Genomic DNA, 25776 nt, shown 5'->3' with positions numbered 1-25776 from the left:
CCACTAAATATATCTTGAGAGATTTTTGTTAAATTTTGATTTTTGGAGAAATCAAAAGTTTGAATATTTGTCTCAAAATTGTACTCAATGAAAAACCATAAATATGGTCCAAATACCTAATTCTATGTAATGATATGTAATGTAAATGTAAATATGTAATGAACCTTAAAATATGTAAATAATATGAAACATAAAATTTGCAAATATGCTTCCTAACATCATAATTTGCCAACTTTTGTAATTTTTGCATGGCTACATACAAAGGGAAAAATATGTAATTACATAAAATTCTGGGCCCTAGTAATGACAATGAATAATGAACAAAACAAACAAATGACAAAAGATTGATGACTTAATGTTTTAGATCTGGCACAGTTGGTGTCTGTAGGGCTGTGTGATATTTTGATATTGCTAATATTGACGTCAATATTGATATTTGATATCTATATTATCAACATCAATATGTCGGTATAGCCGTTCTTAAATTTGCCACTATAAAAATACATATTGGTCTGTACATGCATTCTGTTGCCTTCATGATATTTAGCAACAGCAAACAGTACAAAGAAACAGCAAAAGTACAGGATTCATACCCTTCACCCCATCATCTCCCGATCCTGTAGGCCTGAACATCCTACAGCCATGTAGGTAGGATGGGAACACAGCTCCTCTAGAAGTATTGTCAAGTCCTTATGACATTTTTAACAGTTATGTAATTTTTACATCTCTTAATCCAAAAGATTGTTTTAACTACGATACTCACTCACGTAAGTGTTTATTATATATTTTTTCTTTAATTATCCCTATACTTGGACACAGGTAACCAGCATGTTCTATAAAGTAGGAACATTACTGTTTTTATTGGTTGTCGCACGTATTTGCTTTCCATGTTAATCAGAGGCAATCTCTAATCATTCATATCTCAAGTTCTGCAAGCGCTATACTTTGTCACCATAAACAAGCTTGTGCTCGACTTAACTTGTACGTTAGACATGCGACACCACCATTCAACCTTGCTTATTTTCAGTTCCTCGATTAATCTAGTTATGGTTAAAAACTACAGACTCCATCGTGTTATGGGACTCCTATTTTTTCTGATTCTGATAGATAACACTAAAATTCAATTAAAACTTCAAATTGAGAGATTTAGATTTGTCGGTATCGTTGATATCATTTTTGTCAGTATCGTCGATATTTTCGATACTCGATATATCAACTCAATATGGATATTCAATCGATATCGAACTTCAATATTGAAAAATCGATATTGCACAGCCCTAGGTGTATGCCAGAAAACCTAACCTTCTGATACATACCTCAGTTTGAGTTCCCTGAGCTCTTCACTTCTAAGCCTATCTAATTCTTGAGCCAATCTCTCCTCTTGCTGAAGTTGTTTTATTCGATTTTCTTGAGCTTCCTTGGCCTGCAGAAAATCAATTCAGCTTCAATAAACTTTGTAACTTAAGTCATGTCTAATTTCTGATAATTGTGTTTGCATATTGTAATGTTCATGAGTCATTTTCATAAGTCAGAGTGTATATTGTCTCACAAGTGACGAAAGATGAAAACCACATTCAAATGTAATTTTCTTTAAAATAGTACCACAAATTAAGTGTTTTTACTTATTTTCTCATTACTAAACATGCAAAAGAACACTGGTAGAAATTAACTAGTGATTGATTTGGTTCATTTTACTTAAATTTTCTGCCACTTTTGGCTAATCACAAAGATGAGGATGAGTGATAATAATAATAATAACTTGTGGCACAACAGCCCACCGGCCTCACTCCTACCTGATTCTACTCACTCGCTCACCCGAGGTGGCATATCATCCAACCAGTTATGGTGTGACGCATGGTCAACATGACGAACCCCAAGTAGTTGGCCTAGGTTTGTATAATTTGGTTACGCTACTTATTTGTAGCTCCCCAATTTCCTCATGATGGTGGGTGGCCACTGGTCCCATACACAGGTTGAAATCTCAGGAGAAAAGTTGTTACGCTTTCCCCAGGAGACTCGAATCTGAGAGCATCCCGTACCTGGAGCCCAAAGCATGACGCTTTAGACTGCACGGCCACGGTGCGAGACAAGGATGAGTGATGATATGATGAAACTGATGAAGGGACACTCGCACAAAGAATATCCATGCCCAAGCTGGGATTCGAACCTGGGACATCTTCGATTATAGCAAGCTGTGGTAACCATTCTGCCACAGAGGTTCGCTAAATTAAGTAATGGGGATGACAACACAGACTCACCATGGAATTTGTTTTTTCACAAGTGAGGAAATTACTCCAACAGAAAAGGTCAATAATCTTTGTAGAAAAGAAAAGAGATTTTGAATTAACTGATGATATTTAGGACTTGCAATTAATATTAGAATTGACAATTAGATTTTCAGTTGGTAATTTTGAATCTTTGTAAGCAATAAAAATAATTCCTCATTCACTATTAATTCAGCTGTCATGTTCCAACAATGGAATGGCAGCTTATATATTAAAAAAACTGACATGATTCACTGTATACCAGTTTCCTTTTTGTTAAATTTCTACTATTTTTGCAACTGTAACAGTGATCAAATTACAAATAAATGTCTGATAAAAAGAGTGTGTGTTCTCATGAAGAGATTCATTAAAAAATGTGTTTACTTGCTCGCAGTAAAATAAAGAAAACACAGTTATTGTGTAATAACAATAGTGTTCATGTTTGGGGAATAAAAGACGCGGTAGTATAATAAATGCATGGGAGAGAATTACTAACTTTATCCACAAGACTTACTTTTAATGGTTCTACTAATTTTGGTGGCACTTTCCACCATTCACTTGCAAACATACATGTGTTTATTTATTTAATAATACCGTAATGAGAATAGTAATTTGCAAAATATAAGATTTTCTTACATCATATGAAGACATATTTTTTCAAAAAATATTATCTAAATTTTAGGTCCAACTAGGGCAGAGACAGTAATACACTGCCGATACAGTTGCCAATTCTCTCAGGAACCGATACTTGAAAATTTTAACAATTCACAGTAGTTCAATATATTTATAATTCTTTCCACTGGAACTACAGAAGTCAGCCAATGAGAAGATCCCCAAATGAGGGGAGGCAGGTTGCAGGGGGACAGGGGAAGACTGATCCATTTGCAGATTTTAGGGATAGCAGGAAGTCTTCGACTGTGGTCAGTGTGTCCTAGTTGAATCACGGCAGGTTGATTTGTGTGTTAGTTTCTCCGTGGTGTTTTGAGTTATGGCAAGTACAAGCAGGAAAGGTGCATAGTGAAGCATGTGGGATTGTAATCACAGTAATTTCTGTGATTGTGAATCTGCAGAAAAACAATATTTGGTGCAATTACACAGAACACCAAGAGCCACGGTAGCTCAGTCTGACTATCATGCGGGAGACCCAGGTTCGATCCCTTGCAGGAGAGAACCGGGATTTTTTTCACCTGTTCAAGTGGCTACGGTGCCCACCCAGCATCGTATAAAGTGGATACCTGGAGGAAACTCTGGGGGGTAAAGGCAGCCATGGGCATCTTCATGGCATGGTGCATAGCACAGGGGAGCACTTTACACTTTATTTACACAGAACACCAAGTGTGCGTCTGCAGCAACAGGTTTGTCGGAGCAGATGATAAAGGGTGCACTCCCCCCCCCCCCCCAACTTTATGTCCTAAAAAACTGTAAAATATATGTAATTATATCATAAAAATTGAAAAATATGTCAGAGAAATGCAGAAATATTCCCAGTAAAGTAAAAAATGTGCACAACAGAACTTTCGAATTTCTCTTAATACAGAAAGTCAGTATCTTCCAGGGAAGATCGAGTAGGGTGGGGTATTAAAAGAAGTCGGAAACCATTTAACCGAAGGAAGTAGAGGGAAAATAATGAAAATATTGTGAGGTTCACTGCAATTATCCTAAGTTTCATTTATTGTCAGATTTGTGGTAACTGTGTGGTGGAGCCGTCTCGCGTCACTTCTTGTGCAGACTTGTTTCCATTCACCTGCTCCAAAGATAACCAGGACAGAGAATACACACTGATATGTGCGAGGCTCAAACGACAAGTGATCTTGAAACTATTGTACTCGATTGCCGATAGAGTAGGCACTGTAATGTACCGAATGTATATTTTACTTTTGATTGATTGTTGTGAGAAGCGAAAAAAAGGTAAAGACATGAGAACAATTGAAACTTGTTTACAGTTATTCTTGTGCACGCACAGCCATGACAGAGAAGATTTTTCATGAATAATGCTCACTCGCCTATCAATTGGGGTCCCTGGTTCAATACACAGTGGAGGCACATAGTGGATTGGGTCCCAGTTCAAACTGTAGGTCCAGTCCTGATTAGCCTTACTGTGCATAAAGTGGACTTAAAACTCCAAATCAATTGATCAATTAATCGGCTATCAACTGTCGGTGGGATAAACAAAAAGGGGGTATTATTGTTTTGTACTAGTAAATAAGACTGCATATGCTATTAATTTCTTTGTCCGTAATTTCTTTATTTATCCTGCCATTGATAATATAAACTATCCATTGCACTAAAGGTATGAAAAGTAACTTATAAAAATAACCGACTATATGCAAGACAATTACAAATTATACATAAATATATCTTACGAGGGTCACTATTTATATTTTGAGCTTGGCAACACTGATTGAAGTTAGGTGCGATTTGACGTTTGCACGGAATCGTCTGATATTATTGACCATAACGTATTTCAAATGTTTTGTCAATAGCTTCATTTGTGTTGTTTATGTTGCCTTGACGATTGCGCGACAACAATAAAATGGAATTAACTCGTGAACATTTTCGTGCGATGATTTTTTACGATTTTTGACATGGATTATCAAGACAAGAGTGCATCAATCAACTTACTTCCACATTTGGCGATGAAGCCCCATCCTTTGCCACTCTGAAACGCTGGTATAACGAATTTAATCGTGGCCGCCATTCGCTCACCGACGAGATTCGCAAAGGTCGTCCAAAATCAGTTGTTGTTCAAGAAAACATTGATGCTGTGCAAAACCTAATACTGCAAGATCGTCATGTGACATACTGTGAGATTGAGGCAACCATAGGCATTAGTTCTACCAGCATATATAAAATATTACATGATCATTTAGCTGTGAGAAAGTATGTTCTCGTTGGATCCCACACAATTTGACAAAAACTCAAAAAGACGCTCGCGTCAATTGGTGCAAACAAATGCTCAATAAATACAATCGTGGTGCTTCAAAAGACGTATATAAGATTGTAACAGGTGACGAATCATGGATATATGCATATGAGCCGGAACGTAAACAGCAGTCGACTGTATGGGTGTTTCAAGATGAACCCAATCCAACAAAAGTTGGTCGCGCTCGAAGCACATCGAAACAAATGGTCGCCTGTTTTTTCGGGAAAACATGTCATGTGGCAACTGTGCCGTTAGAGGAACGTAGAACGGTCAACTCTGAATGGTACACAACAATTTGTTTGCCAGAGGTCTTCGGTCAAATACGGAAAACAAACAAACGCCGTCGGATCATTCTTCATCAAGACAATGCCAGCTGTCACACATCTCGTCTAACAACCGACTTTACGAACAGTCAAAAAATCGAATTGATGGGCCATCCGCCGTACAGTCCTGATTTGGCACCCAATGACTTCTTCTTGTTCCGGAATGTCAAGAATAGATTGCGTGGACAACGATTTTCGCCGGCGGAAGATGCCGTTGATGCGTTCAAAAACCATATTACGGATGTGTCTCAAGAAGATTGGAAAAACAGCTTTGACAAATGGTTCGAACAAATGCAAAAGTGTACTGACCATAAAGGAGAATACTTCGAAAAACAATAAAGCAGTTTTCAATGCCAAATTCCTGTTTTTTCATTGTTAGGCTCAAAATATAAATAGTGACCCTCGTATCATGAGAAAATTGAAGAAATATGTAGTAAAAATGCATAATTGGTAAAGTATGTAAAAATATGCTTTATCAAGTTCATCTATTTCAGATAATTTTCATCAGATACTTAAAGATCTCACATCAGTATTCAATCTGATGCCAAATAAAAAATATGTTAGAACCTAAAGTTCCGGGCCCTACGAAAAGAATAAACTAACATATTGTAGAGTTGTGTGTATTACTCACTATTAAAGGAAATAACTATGTTAAATAGTATTAATTAATTTAACTACTTACGTGAGTGAGTATGGAGTCTTATTAGGACAAAGTTTCGGAGGTCAAACTACCTCCTTCATCCGGTTCATAACCCTTAACCGAATCCTCATTCAACACTTCTTTTACGCGGCACTATGCTCGGTGCCTAGAAACATCCACGAACCTGATGAAGGAGGCAGTTTGACCTCCGAAACGTTCTCCTAATAAGACTCCATACTCACTCACGTAAGTAGTTAAATTAATTAATACTAGGGATGGGACCGATTAATCGGTACTCTATCGGTATCGGCCGATATAGGCATATCGGTGTATCGGTTTATCGGTAAAATTACCGATTATTTTACCGATCCGATATATCGATTATTATCTGATAATTTAGTGCAAAATTCTGCCATTTTGTTGTAATTTTTATGGTTAATATCCATGCCCTACTTTCTAAAAAAGTAAATGTCTAAATATGCAATTTATCTTGCACTGCAGTCACCTTGAAACACACATTTATTATAGAGGTCATTGAACCTTTCAGGTTCTTCAAGGACCATTTCTAATTTCATATCGGATCGGTAGAATATCGGTTATCGGTATCGGTAAATTTTATATCGGTACTTTATCGGTATCGGCCAAAATTTCATATCGACCCATCCCTAATTAATACTATTTAATGTATTTATTTCCTTGAAAAGAATAAGTCAAAAGTTTTATTTTAGTAACTGCCTGCAACCGTAGTACCTGCCAGTGATGACACGTGACCACTATTCTAGAAATGGCCCCTACCCTGATGAGAGACGACCCTTGTGTTATTGAGTTTTGAAAGTCTCGCGTCCGGTACAGCAGTATGCTGCAAATTCAGGACTGAATTAAAAAAGACTCCCCCTAGCAGTATTCAGCTTAGTATGGCACAAGATGTTCATTTTCTTGGACTGTGGAGGAATGCTTCCCGGATCTCTTCCATCTGTTCCCCGATGTTGATGGCCTCCCACTGCTTTTGCCTTGTAATTTCGTTACCCAATCATAGACGGACTGCCTGCTAGGTGGAACCTTTTAAATTCGGTCCTGAATTCGTATTGCAACGCACTCCACAGCACAAAAGGCCTTCTCCGTTGGGATAGCAGCCAGTTTTGGGACAAGTGGTCACGAGGCACCATGGGCAGGTATTATGGTTGCACACAGTCACCGAAATAAAACTATTTTGAATTCTTTTTTTCATATATACGAGGGACAGTAGGAAAAAAAAAGTTTCCATAGTCTCCCATCTACTGAGAGTGTTATTCTGAAAAACAAAAAAAAACATGACATGAGCAGAAAGATGCATCATTATACTATTTTTCCACGAAGTCTCCAGCAGCATTCATACCACTTCACAAGTTTCAAGAAGCCCTGTTCGTAAAACTGTGTGCCCTGTTTACGGATGAGAGACTTTGGTTCAGTGTTGAGAAAAATCAAAATTCTCATTTTTATTTCACTTGTCCATCACATTTTCATTTCACTTGTCCATCATATGATGTAGCGGAAGTCCTAGTCCCACCCATTTGTAGCCAACAACAGCTTGTACTTCATCCTTTGTCAACAATTGCAACACATCTCTGTTCTCTATACTGGCAAAGCACACACTTCTCACCTCTTCCTGTCTTCAACACAGCAGTACGCCCTCTGTGAGAAAAAGGTCACGCGTCAGACAACGATGATGCCCATATAACCATAACATATTATCAACCCAAAATTTCCATGCATTCCGGAAATACACATGCAGGAAACTTTTTTCCCCGACTATCCCTCGTACATAACATATTATCACATCTCAATAACACAAGTTACAATCATTTCAAAGTGGGAATGTCTTTTTGATTAACCCTATATATTTCAAATATGTCTATTGCCATAAGGCATACACAATATATTAAATTAAAACTAACTTTAGCTAGTTTGTGCTCAATCTCAGCTTCCTGTCTCTCCTGATGAAACCTTCTTGCCAAGCGCTTCTGTTCTGCTCGCTCCTCGATGCCTGCTCTCTGAAGGGCATTAAAATCCTCGGCCCTCTTCTGGACAACAAACTGCACAAACTGCTCTCGCTCAAAATCACGCTTCTTGTTTGAGGACGATTCTCCCTATTTAAGAAAATCAGAAGAGTAAAATGAGAAACAAAGGATAAAATAGGAAAAATCCACATGACTATATCTCACACACACTAATTCTATCCTCATTACGAGGGCCTGGATAGTTATGCACTTAAAATATTAATGCAAATATGCACTAGAAAGGTGCAAAATGTGCAAATACGAGGCATATTCGTAAAGTAAGTACCGTTTGCAAATATTGCCACTGTAGCGCTGCAGTCGCGACCGTGTGAGTTCTCGCTGACGTCCTTCATCCGTTAGTAAGCCACAGGCACTCGTGGGAGCAGGTCGTGCTTTTTCTTCATAGGTTTCTGAAGGTTTGAAATGTTCAAGAAAATCAATCGGCCCGCCGACTGTGAAGTCCGGTCTGTGATTCGTTTTCTCAATGCAAGAAACATGAAACCGGTAGACATCCACCTTCAACTGTGTGAGGTCCTTACTTTTGATGTTTAAAGAAGGTCGTGAGATAGTTCACGATAAGCCAAGGAGCGGTCGGCCATCTGTTGTGACCGAGGATTTGGTGTGTGCGGCCGAGGATTTGGTGTGTGGAAATTCGTGAAAACAGACGCTTCTCAATATCGTTGCTTTCCATGGAATTTCCACAAATTTCAAGAACAGTCCTCTACGAAAGTGTGACAGATCGCATGAAATATCGAAAATTGTGGTCAGCGTTTTGACGAGGATGATGACTTCGAAGCAGGAGTGCATGGATGACTTTCATCACAGGCGGGAACATTCTATGACGATGGGATACAAAAACTAGTGCCACGCTATGACAAATGCTTGAACAATGGTGGAAACTAGGTAGAAAAGTAGTTTAAGGTCTGTAGAATGCAATGCAAATAAAGAAGGTACAAAACTATTTTACTTTATTTTTTTACACCCTTTCGGTACTTACTTTCCGAATATGCCTCGTAAATATGTATTTTTAGATAAAACACCTTATCTCTTTCATAATTTTTTTTTCAATTACTCAAAAACCTTACATGTAAACATATATTTATGGAGGAAAAACTACATTACTTACAGATCATGACTGCACTTGAATACCCTCAAATTTTCAACCTGCTTTCACCAAGAATATTCTTATACTCAATAAAATACGTGCTCTACTTCACAAGATATAATTCGACATTGGAGAATATTTTTAGGCAATAGCATCTGACGCGCAAAGTTTAAGATCATCTAAAGACTTGCCATTGCATTGTTGTTATCTCTCTGTCAAAAAGAGTAGTAGTTGAGTGTTCCTGCAAGGATGATAAAAGAAGCTATCTCCTTGTTTTCTAAAAGAAAGCAAAGAATGAACAACAATGACGGAAGGAAATTGGAAGTTATTTTATCAAGATGACAATATGCCCAACAAATAGATGTAAAATACAATTTCAGTAGTGGCTGTTGGCTCTAAAATATGCTATAAGTTTATGTTTACGATTCATATATGCATTTATAAAAAAAATGTTTAAAGCATGCATTTGCATATGGAATATGCATAACTATTCAGGCCCTACTCATTACTGAGCAGAATGTGTGAATTCTGCATCAGACTGGTAAATTCTGTTGATGCTCCAGAATGCAACTGGGGAAGGGAGGGCATAAGGTTTAAAGTTCATTTTTATGCACAGAAAGGCTAACCGGGAATAGACAGTTTAAAGTGGGTTTTAACAACTATTTGCCTCCACCGGGTATTGATTACAAGGTGATTACTAGGGTTAAGATTTTTATGACCTAAAAATTGTGAAAACATGCCAAATAAAAATGCTCTTATAACCTAAAAAAATAAATATGAACTATAATTTGAAAAATATGCCCTTACAACTGAACTGTTTCAAACACCAATATTTAACATATCCTGAGATATTTTCACATACTATTTTTAGTTCACTTTATAAGCCCCAAGTTGAAATTTGCAATGAATACTTTCTGTAAATTTTCAAATAAAAATGATTGCCTATTGTCAGCCAGCACAGCTTCTTTCTACTTCGGCTGACACAAGAGGAACATATTTAAAGTAAACAATGTTATTCGGCTGAAGTTCCGTGGTATCGAGAGAAAATTTGTATTTCATTGCAATAGGGGTGGAAGGTGTTCTCATAATTTTGCAGAAAATAAACAGTGATCCACACTTAGAACAAACTCAACAATAAGCATATATTTTAACAGGGTTAATTTGAGACAAGGTCTATTTTCAGATTTCATTCCATTAGAAAACGAGAATGTTTTTCACCATTTATCAGGAAATAAACTGACATATAATTGTAAAAATTTCAACAACTCGAATGAACATGGGGGTAAGAAAAATGGCTGTATATTTCTTGAAAAGGCAAAAATATGCTGAATATGACTGAAAATCTATCAAAATATGCTCTATCATGTAGAAATGGGCATATAAGCCTAAATATGCCCTTAAAAAGCACATTAACTTAATTAGTTTCTTCATAATATGAATTTCGAAATATTTAGGGAACACATCACCCTTACCAAAAAAATATATGTGATAAAAAAAGGTAAAGTGCTCCCTTGTGCATAGCATGTGAAGTCATGAAAATCCTAGCCCTAGTGATGACTTTCCACTAGAGTACAGATTTATCTAGCTGGAACTCACCAGAACTCCATTCCAGCAAATCTGATTGGTGCTGGAAGCAGAACTTTGGACATTCATTTTAATTATTTAGTACTCTATACAAAAGTTCATTCTGGGCCTCCCCGATGGTGCAATGGTAGTGTCACCACCTTGTAATCAAGGGGTCCCAGAATCGATACCCGATGGAGGCACATAGTGGTTCGGATCCCACTTCAAACTGTAGGTCCAGTCCCAATTAGCTTTACTGCACATAAAGTGGACTTAAAACACCAACTCGATCAATCAATCAACAAAACTTACATTAATTCTTGTAAACAATAGATGAAGAGAAAAGATAAATTCTAATACTAAATTTGTCTTGGGCGGTCAGTAGGCATCAGCAATTTCAGGTGACAGCTTTATCTCATGTTTCATCTTCCGTTAGATAGTCCTCAATGCCCAAAGCAACAACATGCATACCTCAGAAGAGGGGTGGCTATACCAGAAATGGGAAGATAAGCTTCTAGGGGAAGAAGTCTTTCACATTGTTGTTAGTTTGCCATTGTCAACTAAGTGCTGTGCAGTGTCTTTTGTTTCTGTAGTACTTTCATCTGGGATCCTATAATTTTTCCCCTTTTGTAATACAGCAGTATCAGATGGATATTTTCTTTGATAGAACACCAGTTTAAAATGAAAATGAATATTCTGAAACATTTAAGTGTTATTACTATCACTGGTATTGTGAACGAAACTGAAGATGAGTTTGAGTTGTTCACAGTAAGGTTAATCAGGACTGGATCTACAGTTTAAAGTGGGATCTGGATCCATGTGTGTCTCCACTGTGTATCGAACCCAGGACCCCTTCATTACAAGGTGGAAACGTTATTACCACGCTATCAGAGGAGGCCCTGCAGAAGATGAGAGCAACAGAAGTGATAGATCTTACATTTATGGATGCAATAATAATGATTATGATATTATTATTATTATGGGATAATAAACCTTTGCGCAGGCCTCATCTCCAGGAAGCTATTAACTCACAGCAAGCCCTGGCACCTAGCGACCTGTTGGATGAGATGAGTCAAGGCAAGGATACTATAAACCTTTCCTGCTCCCTCCAAAATAGGCAATAGTTAGGTTGGAGAGTTCAATGAAGTAACCGATCTCTAACTACGCACTGGTAATATCACAGTCTTATTTATTATTATTATGATAACCAATGTTATTTTAATATGCATGTATTATTATAATTAGTAGAATTCTGGCTATTGACAGAAACTACTTGAAACACTGAGATATGGCATTATACATTGATATATTTCTATCAGGCATTAACCCCGTACTACACATATGAACGATCATGTACACTATAATTTGGCATTTAGAAACTGAGTTAAATCTTTATGAAGCTTTGTCAAACATGCAATGTCAAAACTGAGAGTACCAGACTAACTGAAACACTCTTGTCATTCTAGTTTACACAAATGTCATGAACACAATGATTTATCCACACATCCCCAACACCTTCTCCAATTTTTTTTTTTTTACTGTAGGGAGAACACAAGGAAATAAAACCTTCGACCAGAAGCCTTCGCACACCTTCCCTTCCATCAGTTCAACTTGGGCCATAAGGAAGCAAGCTCCACTCTGCCCCTCCCCTCCAAGAGGGAGTATAATGCACAGGAGTAGCGGGTCTGTGCAGGCTCTTTTGCCTGAGGTTCCACAGTAACGAACAATTTATGATGGATGGAAAATTCTGGATAAACACCTGCTTGAACAAGATTGACTGATTGATTAAATTAAAATTTTTGGCCATTTTGCACCCTTCAGTGAATGTGGGGACGACCCCTTATCTAAAACCCTTACCTCAAATTTAAAAAAGACCAAAAAAGTAGTGTAAAAAGCCCCTCAAGAAAGGTTAAACAATGCAGGTTGTAAAGATCACTTCTTCTCAGCACGAGGGACGGGACGAGAAACGCCAAGCATCAGTGACGAGATTGATAGTTCGAAGCTTGTTCCCCCTTGTCTCATCCCACTCGACTTACTACGAGTTACAAATATAACAAAAAAACATTCTGAAGGCAAGAGAAAGCATACTGACCTAATTCGTACCCAAAAGAAACAGTTAACAAAAATATAAACTTACCATTTTACCCGCACTTCATGTATCCTCCTCACAAGATTGAAATTCAATTATCCAACAGAACCTTCAAACGTTTAGTCACTAGACCCTATACATCTTTGTCTACTCTGTAAAAGAAATACAAATATCAGAGTAGCTGAATTAAAAATTTTCACCAACAACTGAAGAGCCAATATTCTACAAATATTCTTAATCTGCTTTTAAAAATGTAGTCCTTAAATATATTTTTATTTTAAATACCTTAATGAATAGTGAAAATAAAAGCAGTAACTGTTCTGAATGTTTTGTAAGTTTTATGGGAGTACTACAAAGTGTTTTAGAATACTGGAAACAATTGTGGAAGTAAGTCTGAAGCTTGGAGACAGTAATTTGGGTACGCTTGAACTTCTGCACCCCTCAAGAGAGTGAAATATTTTGAATGGTTTATGAAAATTATGGTAAGTTTTCTGTGGTTTGCAGCTTGCAGAAATGTGTTATTGTGAAGGAAATACATCTGTTACCTTAGCACGAAGAAGAACAGCCTAAAGACTTTGCACAAGTGACTATAGCACCCAACACGACATTCCACAACAGCAGCAGTTTCATAACTGTAGGCAGTTTTGCGTAGTTTCATTAATGTATGATAAAGTAAAGTAAACCAGACACGAAGAACTGAAAACGTATGAAACCAAATTAGAAGTGAAATTATTGTTATGAGTGTTAGATAGGGTGACCACATGTCCCGTTTTGACCGGGACAGTCATGTTTCAGAGGCATGTACTGGTCATTCCATTCAAAAGCTGTTACTTGTCCAGTTTTATAAAAGTCTAGGAGTTATCTTGAAAACTAAGTCTAAATTTCAGACACATTTCATGCTAAAAAAGATGCATTGGTTTGCATGTGTTCCAATATTTGCAGAGCAGTGAGAAAGCATGCAGTTTCTTTACGGAATTGGAACAAGAATTTAAAGTTCCTGCATCTTGACACAAAATCAAAAGAAAAATTTAGAGGAGTTGTGTTTGTGATATGTGGGGTAAGGTTTTTGGAGATTAGAAACGGATAGTTAAGTATAAGCTGCTCTCAAGAAGATTTGTTTTTCTGCTACATACTTCTGGCATTACTCAACTTCAGAAAGGACGAGAAACACTATGTAAATTATCCCAAAATTATAATAATTAATACCTCTTGACAACAAGAGATCATATTTCATTTCTTGTTTATTGGTTGATTTAGTTTATTTTACTTCGCGTTTTTGTGCCTCTTGGCTAATTTGCGAAGATGGGGATGAGTGATGAAATGGATGAAAATGGACATTCACAAACAACCATACCCGACCGGGATTCGAACCCGGGACCCTTGGCGTCGCAGCGCGATGTGCTAACCACTCGGCCACAGGGTCGGGCTATTTCTTGTTTATGATGTATCATTTATGTGATCCATCCTTTAATAAATAATAACAATAATTTTATAATAAGGCCTAACAGTTATTCCAGGATGGGGAGGGGGATCTCCTTGAGATGTCCCGTTTTTGGGTCAAAATATTATGGTCACCCTAGTGTTAGATTTATTGGTGTTTGTAATTTTACATCATTAGGTTATGATCAAGGTGGATTAAAATAATGATTATTAGATTTTTTAAAAAAACATGCTTAAAATTGCTTGCAAGGTTTTTGGCTCCCCCACCCACACACATATATGTATATATATTATAGAAAGACTTTCTATGGTAAACGGCCCTGTAAAATATTTCAAGTTTGATTAAAGAAAAAAAAATATGTGCAAATATATATTTTTCTGTTTCTGATACTGTATATACGAACCTACTATGAAAATGTTTGTCGAGTGTGTTAATTCAACTATAATAATTTCAATAAATGTGCAAATATATATTTTTCTGTTTCTGATATATGAACCTACAATGAAAATGTTTGTCGAGTGTGTTAATGAAACTATAATAATTTCAGTAACTTTTCTTCTAGTGAAAATAAAGCATTTTATATATACTATGTACTTGTAACTTAAAATATATTTTAGTATTTGTAGCTGAATTTTGGCAATATTTTTAATGATAAACTGCTTGCCATTAAAAATGCAACACCCAGAAGGAGTAATCGGAATCGGACGAAATGTGCACAGTGTGTAGAGGAGAGGTGCAGAAGGAAATGATTAGGTGTTCAAGGCCGTCATGCATCATGTGCACCTGCCACGCCATCTGGTAAGTGGTACCTGTAGCAGGTCAGATAGGTGCAGAAGAGCAGTGAAAGTGCATGGTCGTGAGTGTAGTGTGCTAAAATCGGTCAGCAATGCCACGTCCTCGAATACGGAAGCGATTCCAGCAGGTTTCCCAGTTCGATCGCGGCCGAATTGTTGCATACCGTGAATGCGGATTATCCTACCGTGAGATCGGTGCCCGTGTAGGACGGAATGCATCTACAGTGATCTGTGTATGGAACCAGTGGGTCCAGGAAGGCACTGTAGAACGACGTAGAGGTTCACAACGTCCGTGTTGGACGACGGAATGAGAGGACAGATATCTGATACGCATGGCCCTTACAGACAGAACGGCCACGTCAACGAGGATTGCGCATGAAGTACGGGATGTTTTACAACGTCCAGTGTAACCACGAACCGTGCTTCGTTCTTTGGCGAAATGGGGAATTTTTTCCCGGCGCCCACTGTTGCGGATTCCTCTGACGCTAGAGCATAGGCGTTTGCGTCTGAAATGGTGCCAAGACCGTCGTGCATGGATGGCGGAGTGGAATGCTGTAGTGTTCTCTGATGAATCCCGCTTCTGTATACAACATCATGATGGACGTACACGCGTGTGGCGGCACCGTGGCACTAGGCTTCATGACGCCTGCATCATGCATCATCCATCACACAGGGCCTTCATTGGGTATCATGGTATGGGGTGCCATTGCCATAGGTGTTCGTTCGCGTCTCGTACGCATTCAAGGGACATTGAACAGCCAACGGTACATCACACAGGTTCTCACCCCTGTTGCTGTCCCATTAATCCATGCACTGCATAATGGCACTTTTCAACAGGATAACGCATGCCCCCATGTTGCAAGGAATGTCCTTGCATTTATGGAAGCTAAGCACGTGCCCCTGCTTCCTTGGCCAGCACGTTCGCCGGATATGTCGCCAATTGAACATGTCTGGTCCATGGTGGGTCGCCGGCTGGCCCAACTCAGGTTCCCGGCACGTAATGTTGAAGACCTCTGGCACCGTGTGGAAGCTGCTTGGGCCGCCATACCGCAAGCAGACATCGATAGACTCATTCTGTCCATGCCTCGCCATGTTGCAGCAGTTTTTGCCACCCGTGGAGGCAGTACACGCTAGTAGCTCCTTGGGGTTATGCAACCATGTTCTACGTGTCACATGTCACACCACCGAGCTCTAACTGTAATCATTTTCTTATCTTATTAAGAACTACATATTTGCCAAGTTTCGTGTTTCTATCTCATTTCCTTCTGGGTGTTGCAATTTTAATGGCGAGCAGTGTAGTTAGCAAAATATCAGCTGTTATGTTTATTTACAGTTTAATGAAAATGACACTATTTATGGTTTAACATGATTAGTATTTTGAATATTATTCTACACAAAATGTTTGCTATATTTGCTTACAAAAATGATTGAATTTTAAATCAAAAGAAATTTAAGTGTATTTACATATTACATTTCCTTTGGTATGAGCATCACCCCACCAGTGCATATATATTTTTTCCTTTCTTAGAGCCTAATAAACACCATTAAGTGATTTTGAGATTAATGCACTTTCACGAAAGTGATTCCGATATCCTTATGTGCATTATTACAAAATATTTCATTAAAGTGATTTTTTTTTTAAAAAAAATCGCCTGATTTACATCGACATTTAAATCAACCTGATTGATTAAGATTGTTAAGTTTGGTTCTGATAGCAATTTTTGACATTTTTGTTAAATTACGAATGCTTTGATAGTGTGATGAACGTGTTACCAATTTGAGTGTGCATACAACTGGTTGTTACTAATAGAAAGTGGCAAAAGTACTCCAAGATGGCAGGTTTTTACTTACGTGGCCCATACATTAGAATCAAATACCTCTGTTATTTGTGTTTTCTGCATGCTGGAACCAAATTTATATTGTGTAACACATCAAAATCTGCCGATGAAAAAAAAACAACATAATTTTCAAGGGTGTACAGTGGATTAAATTTTTAAATATGTTTCAATTTTAATTACCTTAATGTCAAAAGTAAAAATAAAAGTGGCAACGATTCTGAATGTTTAATGATTTCTGCAAGTTTTATTGAAGTACTACAAAGTGTTTTAGAATACTGGAAACAATTGTGGATGTAAGTTTGAAGGTTAAAGAAACTAATTTGTAGAGTTCTACACTTCACTGTGTACTATTTACCAGATAAATTATAATTTGAAAGAACAGCTTATGCAAGCATTCGTAACACGCTTTATTTCACAATAACACATTTCCACAAGCTAAAATCAACTGAAAACGTTCATAAACAACAAAATATTCATATACAATGCAACTATTTCACTTCCCTGCGAGCAGCTGTTTTTATCTCATGGTTGTCTCTGGCACAGAGTACCATCAGATTATCACACAAGGATCGAAAGGGGTTTAGTGCTTGAGACCAGACATTACATCATTGGATGTTTAAAATATTTAGGGATGTTTCTTTAATGCTAAAAGGACTAAACCTGATCTGCCTAACCTAACAATGAAATTAATTAACTCCCTGGGCTGTTTAGCCACTGTATCCTCTCGAGAATTACCTTGAAATTTATATTAATCAACAGATTTTGATGTCTTGAGCAATATAAAATTAGTTCCAGCATGAGGAAAACACAAATAACGGAGATATTCGATCACAAAGTATGACCCGCGTAAGCAATAACCTTCCATTTCAGAGTGCTTTCACCACTTTTTATTATTAAAACCCTTTGTACGTCGATAATAACTATTTACTACGTAAAATTATAGTTGTTGTTGTGGAATGTTATTTTGGGTGCTAGATTCACTTGCGCAAAGCCTTCAGGCTGTTCATCTTCATGGTAAAGTAACATGCTAAGGTAACAGATGGACTTCATTTCATGATAACACATTTCCACGAGCTAAAATTAACTGAAAATGTTCATAAACAAGAAAATATTCAGTACCAGTTTCATAGATCGGAGATACATTAAAAACTGATATTTTGTGTTTTGCATGGTTCGTACTTACCAATATGCTTTTTACACGAAAACAAACACAATTTTTCACATAGAGAGTAATTTTTGTTATTCCTTTTTTTGCTTCCTTAACATACAATATGGCCGGCAAAACTTGACTACTGTAGTGGGTATGCAGTGTTTCCAACATTCTTCACCGAAAAATACCTACTATCGTGTTCGTCACGTGTGCAAATTGTACATTATGCACGGGTAGCTGACGGATAGTCCCACGAACCATTCCGATAACGTTAGGTAAGCATAGTTAAAAAAAAGGGAGGGTTGAAAACACTGACAGGGTGTTACGTCATCAATTGTATGCAGCATCTGGTTCACGTAGGGAAAGCAATGGCAATTGTTCGTCGGTGAGATATTTCTCTTGAAAAATACGTGATTTCCCGGTCAAATAGATTCCACGATGAAAGAAAATACCTCGACGAACGTTGGAAACCTTAGAGAAACTCATTTCCGTAAGTAGTTTCTTCTGTAAAAATGAAGAAATTTGTCTCCGATATATGAAACTGTTACCAAATATTCATATACCATGCAAATATTTAACTTTCTCTAGGGGGTACAAAGGGTCAAGCATACCCAATACCATTTTCAACAACACATGAAATAGTAGCAGCAGCCGTTTGTATTTAAGATGACAGTAAATGGATGGCTGTTAGCAAACAAATACACACATAGGAGCAAAGTAAGTATATAATATAGTTGAGAAAGTAGCACAGTCTTCCCTCCCGAAGCTGAAAAAAGAGGGTCGTGGGCGTTCCCAACCCTGACGTCACTCACGGGACAGAACTGACGCTGTCACAGACCTTTCCGCTTGTTATAGGATCTGCATTTGTGTGAGGGAACGTGAAAGTGCCTTGTGTTTTCTTTTTCTGTAGCTCTTGTGTGATAGTGGAGAATTTTTTTCAACAACAATAACATTTCAGGAAAATGCCGTGCAATTGTGCTGTTGCTTTGTGCCCGAACAACGCAACAAATGCAGTAGGACAGGCAAATATCCAAGCAAAAGTTTTCGGTTTAAACTAGATAAAATGAGGATTTTGGTTTCTTGTTGTGTGAAATAAGATAATGTGACGATAATTTAAGGAGAGAAATTATTATCAAGGCAACACGGAGAATGTTCTGTAACCCTGTTATTGATAATAGCACGCATCCAAAGTGGGGTATAGGGAGCTTGACCCCCCCCCCCTCTCTCCAGGAAATTTTTCAGTTTACATTAGATAAAATTAGGCTTTCGACTTCGTCAATAATATGACTGAGAATGTTCTATACCCCTGTTATTGTTACTAGCGCGTATCCAAGATGGGGATCAGGTGGCTCGAGTCCCCTCAGGTAATTTTTCAGTTTACACTTATGAAAGCAAGACGGACCCTGTTGTTGATAATATTGCACGTACACTTTACTTGAGCTTTCAGTGTTGTCGCAGTGAACTTGAGCACTATGTAGAGACTTGTCATTATTTGGAAGCTGCACAACAAAGGTAGCTCCACACGTAGGGCGATTCGTTGTAATTTCTAATCTCTGGAAGACGCGAGAGGGAATGTTCTTGAATAAGAGGAGTCGAACTACTGGCAATATCTATGAACCGTTTATCTGCGGAACATTCTTGAATATAATGAGGATAAATATGCGTCAATTAGAACCATTCCTAAATAGATATTACTTTGACAGGATCTTGGATCCAATGAGAAAAATTGCGTTGTTTCTGACTTCATTGCCTTTTAAGTGTTCAATTCAAGGACTTGTTCATGATTTATTTGATCATGTACAAGGCACTTTACTTCAGTCTCCAATACGAAATCATAAAAACTTCTGGGGACTTGATTTCAAAAAATGTGTCCGAGATAACGAGTGGCGTTCCCAGGATTTTCGGAAGGGAAAGTGGTTACGTATACTATTTTTGGTGGTCAGTCCTCATTTTGCCATCTTTTCCTGTCTTTGACGTTCAAATGGGGCTATGACCCCACCAACCCTCCCTTGGGCACATCACTGGAGATAAATATGTAAGCATTTAACCATAACGGGAAACGAAACATTAGATGTGTTGGGAACGGAAGGGTTTTCACTGTGCATTAACTGTTTCGCGATCCAACTGTATTCTAGAAGACTTCCTTTGTTTCGTGCCGATGTGTGAGACTGCGGAAGCTGTGACAGACAATTTTGCACACTTGCTGCAAACATGGGAGGACAAGACACATTAGTAGTGTTCAGGCTCGAATCAGAGAGAAATATTCGAGAACTGTCTGTGTCCAGTTCGCAGCCCACAGCTTGAATCTCGCGTTGACGAGTGGATTGTCCATCTCGTGTATGTGTAACAGCTTCGTAAAAGCACTTCTGGTACACAGATGGTTTGATCCTGATCAGAAGAAATTGATAAACACACATACTGAGATGGTTCCTGCACACAAAGTTATAACATGGAAACAGGAGTCGAGTGGTAAAAAATGTCCCGATTTCACGTTCTGATTAAAATGAGAATCTTAAACAGTGACGACGATTTAGGGGATAGTTGCTCCCCATTTTCTTGCCTCCACACTATGGCCTCTTAATGGTAAGCTTTTGTTTACCAAGAGAAAGTAAACTTTCCTCGCAAACCCCCCAGTTTTAGAACCAAATTGCCACCACTGGCCTTAAACATACAATACCCCTTAAAACATGGTGTTCACCCACCACGCCGAAAGGAATTCCTGGATACGTGCCTGGGTGTAAGCTATTTTTCGTTCCTAAAGGATCCGATTACGTGCAAGATGTGGGTTTCAAAGTGAATAGATTTGATCCTGTTAACACCAAAACAGCGACAGTGTGCTCATTGCATTTTCTTTATGTCGGTTACGAACGGAACTTAAAAGCAGAACTGCTGAGTATTATTACCCGTAGACCGCAGCTTAATAGAAACGCTGTACCATGTTTAAATTTGCGTGGTTGTGTAGTGAATTGTAGTAGTGTTCAATAGCCAAATGGCATAATTGATCGGAGTTTACGTGCCAATATACGTCAGATTCGAAAGCGAGCAGTGGACAGACTTGAAGAGTTGTCTCCTCGCAAAAGAATTTGCATGGCACATAATTCAGAGACTTTGAGTACTGGAAATATACCCAATATACCCAATCTCCAACAAGATAGTGTGTTGGAAACTCTGAAAAAGAAATTAAAATGTGCTGAAGAACAAATAAAGAAACTACAAACACTGCAGGATGAAAATGCTAAAAAAGTAACTTTTGGATTATAAACATGAAGTTGTTATATCTCGGTCCAGTGATTTATCCAACAACTTCGCCCTAACACCCCACACAATGTTTTAAAAAGGACAACTTTGTGGTAATTTTGGCTCTAAGTATAACTTTTCACCCCCATAAACACGAATTTACACCACTCAAATAGAAAATTCTGAACAAACCTCTCCGCTCCACCTCCTAGCCGGCTTTCGTGCTTTTCATTACATGTACTGTAATTCTATTGATAGTTAACTTTCAGCGACACAGTTTACTAGATATAGTCTGCTCTATACATATACATTTATTTATACACACACGCTAGAACATTCATTCGATTGTAAAACAAATTTATTTCCGAAAACACAGAAGAAGTGTGAATTCCTATGCCATTGCTGGTGCTCGTCTTTGACATGTCCCGTGGCTGACGTCATCCGTGGAGGTTTACGAATGGTTCCAAACTTTTCCGAACGCCAGACTGCACCTCCCTGCATAGGAGTACATGGAAAGGTAAAAATCATTCTCCAGAACATAAGCCTCTGAAGCATGTGTGTAACACATATAAACATAAGTCGAACCAAGGAATAAAAATAATATTAAAAAAAGAAAATGTCCTTGTACTGTGATTAGTTCAGAATTAAACAACAGAAACCTGGCCCATGAAAGTTTCCAGAACCATATAAACAGCACTAACATGACTATCATTTGTGATCCTAACATGTAATAGGTTAAGAACAAAAACATTAAAATTAGCACAATAAGCTGGATGTTTAGTTTAAAGTGGGATTTCTTTTTACTTTGCTTTTCATCCACAATGTGGCTAATTGGGAAGATGAAGATGAGTGATGATATGATGAAGGGACCCACACAAAGGACACCCATGCCCAGGCTTGGATTCAAACCCAGGGCTCTTTAGCATCGTAGCCCATCATGGAGATTGGATTAAAGTGGGATGAAAATCATCGATTTTTTTTCTTCACACATCTGCATTTTATTATAAGGGTCCAATTTAATATCAGTTTCATGCTAAATTGGTATAAAACTGCGATACTTATGCGATATCGCCCGAACACCTCTCACTCGTTTATTTCTTTAATTTTAGCATTGATATTTACCTATTCTGCATTGCGGAAGATTCTTTAAGGTGAAGTTATGTCTTTTTCCATAAAATAGTGTCAACTTTTCATATTACGAGTCATTATTTGTCTTCCTTGTTCCGCTTGGGTAACAGACAATATGACGTGCACTCATCATGGATCATCGCACGTCGTGCTTGTGTTTTGTCAATTTGGAGTGGGTATGCAGTGTTTCAACCTTCTTAACCGAAAAATACCTACTTTCGTGTTTGTTATGTCATCACAATCCAAGGTCCAAAAACCATTGATGGATAGCCCCACGAACCATTGACGGATAGCCCCAAAAACCATTTCCGGCAAGGTTAGGTTAGGTAAGCATAGTTTTAAAAAAAATTATCGTAAAAAAAGGGCACGTTTGAAAACACTGGCGAGACTGCATGACTTTCAACGCTCGTGCCATCTGCAGGTACATAATGGAAACAACGGCATACTGTTGTTGCTTTCCAGAAAATGCAAGTTCCTTACATAAAAAGTTATTATTTCTTGTTCTGCAACATTCTATGGTGAAGTTTTCAGTTTCCGTGAAAGAAAATACCTCGAAGAACTTCGACAATGCTACAGAAACTGATTTCAGTAAGTAGTTTCTCCTGCAAATTTGAAGAAATCCATTTGGGTGTTTCGCATATTTACCAAAACCTCTTACTTTTACATGGAAAAATCTGATAAGTTTCTCATTTAAGTATCTTTCTTATGCGGTGTATTTGTGGAAGCTGAACATGTGTCACATTGCTTCTATGAACCCTAAGGCAAATAATGCATGAGCTGCACTTGGTTAAAATTTCTGGTAAGATAAAAATACATCCGTATTGTGCAAACAATCAGCTGTAGTTTGTGTAGTTTTACACCAGACTATTTTGACAAGAATTCTCCATGCAGTCACTGATTTCACAGTGCAAGTAAAAATAAAAGGGCAGCAATTTCCAGCTTCGGCAACGGTTCCGATTGTTTTATGATTTCCCAACAGAATCGTAGAATTTTGGAAATCATTGTCACACGAAATTGAACCTTCCTTAAAGTAATGAGCACTGTTTGGACTCGAAAAAAGTTATTTATGTTGAAAAAAACAACAACTTGAAAATTATCTTATGCACATCACATGGACAAGATATCGTCCATCGACAAGCGACAGTAATTAAATATCGTAGAAGCGTGGGAATGAATGAAGAAGTAAATTGAAACCCTAGTAGAATGCATTTAGGGACTTTATTTTAATGCTAAGGGAACCAAACCTAACCTGCCTAACCTAAACACGAAAGCATATATTGAACAAAACCTTATGTAATCGCTAAAACTCCGCAGTATGTGTTAACAGACGTACATCGAAATCGAACCATGTAAAAATTGCACTCGTAGCATAATGAAATCGCAATAAAACAAAAGGGACTTGGGCCCTCGGAAATTACAAGCATGTCATTTGGAAGCGAACGAATCAAAAATAGAGGTTTCAAGTGAAATCCTCAAGTGACAAGACACACATGTAGCTTGCGCCTTCGGTATGAAATCTTCGTAAGTTGGTTCAGAAAATGGAAGGCCGCTTTTCCTATAATATACCCGTTTTCGTTCATCTGCAAACGAGGCCTGATTATTTACACTTGCATTAAAAAAATATTACCTCTGGTTGACCTTTAACCGTGTCACAGGACAAGGATATTTGAATGCGAGAAATTGTAGTTCTAGAAGACTCTCTTATGCCCGACTTACAGCTGTAACACAGGACCGTAATGAGCAAATATATTATATGTTCATTGATTTGGAGATTCTAATCCGAGAAATAAACATTTTCTGAAGGCACTTGATTTTGACAAAGTCTGTGCAACTTTTATTTCACCATTTCCAACGGAATACACTATTCATAACGATTTAGATTACCTTTAATTGATCTTCAATACACATAAAATTTATATTTTAAATATTGTGTCTTACAGTCACTCTTGTATTCCCGTCTCCGACAGTAAACAATCAGCATTGCCAGGTCCTACCTGACCAGCGTTGCCAACCCCTCAGCTATGAAAACTGCTGTTCGAACTGTGAAATTATTCTAGAACGCCACCCAATTGTGCTAGGGCAGTATTATCATAGAAAAGTTATTATTATTAATTTATTATTATTATTAACAATATATTTTATTACTATTTTCAAATGTTATATTGTATCCCACTCTAAGATCTATTTATTGTCGCTTTTTGGCCTTAGGGTCTCTGCGAGAGACAATGAGGGTGGATGAAGAACTGATTAAATGGTCTATGGACTATGGGATGGAATAAAAACATAATTACATGTCCATACCTTCCCAAGGGTCGAACTAGGGCATGTGGCTCAGTAAATTTGTAAAACTTCTTCACGTATCTTTTCTAGCAGATGGGGAGAGGGAAGATGACATGACATAGTATAAGCGTAGTTACCTTTCAATTACTACCGGAGGCGGTGTATAATCTACGGTATAATTCCCAAATATCTTTCATATACTACTGCATTTTTTTGCGCTATATGGAAGGACGTATTAACACATTTCCACCTCCAACAACACCCCGCTAGATAACTGAAATGAAATTAATGCGCGATGTGGAATTTTACTTTGGCAAGAGGAGGTAAGAACATAAAATAACTCTGGTACGTCGTTCAGGGGTAAATCCTTAATAGTAACCCAATTTTGGGCCGGAAAGTATTGTATACGGTCGTAATTTAATTAATGTCCGTGTCTTTTAAGAATAAAGTCCTTATATGTGTTTTAGTGGTTCTAAAATAACTCCATTCTTGTACTGCTGGGTCGGTTAAAATGGAAGTATTTCCTAGTGAAGCGGGTAATTTTTCCCAATCTAAGTAGATTGGAGTGATAGGAGTATACTGCAATCGATATATCAAGGGAACTGAAGTTTCATATAGAATGGGAGAGTCCACTTCATTTTTATATAGGCTAGAAGATATAAAAGTTCTCATGGTTAGGCCATTAATAGTGGTGACGGGAGACGTCATAAGGAGTAAATGTAGGGTCAGTCATGCTGTCATGGTTAAATGTGCTGGAACACGTCCAGAATTGTGTGTACGTGGAGCAGGTTTACGTATTGGCCTATTCCTAGTTGGAATATGGAGTCTAGGAGCTTCGTCGTTCATGAAAAAGGATTAGGATGAGAGTGATTGATTCGATTAAACATTGGAGTTGCATTGCAGCAACATTTCTTGTACTGTTTCCCTATCCAATACAGGATTATCCCAAACAAAATAAGAATTAG

The 25776-nt window shown here is 37.8% G+C and overlaps 1 protein-coding gene across 3 annotated transcripts in view; it reads right to left on the bottom strand.

Annotated features, from left to right (window-relative positions):
- LOC145999708 (meiosis-specific nuclear structural protein 1-like) overlaps positions 1–24518 on the bottom strand; it is a 67879-nt gene extending 43361 nt beyond the window's left edge. Inside the window, exons 1-4 of one of the 3 annotated variants that reach the window (XM_083136979.1) lie at positions 24470–24518; positions 12992–13095; positions 8085–8276; positions 1317–1423 (exon numbers count right to left, since the gene is read on the bottom strand). In XM_083136979.1, the coding sequence (XP_082993105.1) occupies positions 1317–1423; positions 8085–8276; positions 12992–12994 (302 nt within the window). In that variant the 5' untranslated portion in view covers positions 12995–13095; positions 24470–24518. Of the gene's footprint in view, positions 1–1316; positions 1424–8084; positions 8277–12991; positions 13096–24158; positions 24309–24415 lie in introns of those variants that run through there. The other 2 variants (XM_083136978.1, XM_083136980.1) reach the window with 2 other exon arrangements.
- Between the last annotated feature and the right edge of the window lie 1258 nt (positions 24519–25776).

The sequence above is a fragment of the Lepisma saccharinum genome, chromosome 15 (genome assembly GCF_977018435.1).
Source record: "Lepisma saccharinum chromosome 15, izLepSacc3.1, whole genome shotgun sequence".
In the NCBI taxonomy this organism is placed as follows: domain Eukaryota; kingdom Metazoa; phylum Arthropoda; class Insecta; order Zygentoma; family Lepismatidae; genus Lepisma; species Lepisma saccharinum.
The sequence above is the reverse complement of the archived record's forward strand: the minus strand, read 5'-3'. Positions and strand labels throughout refer to the sequence as shown.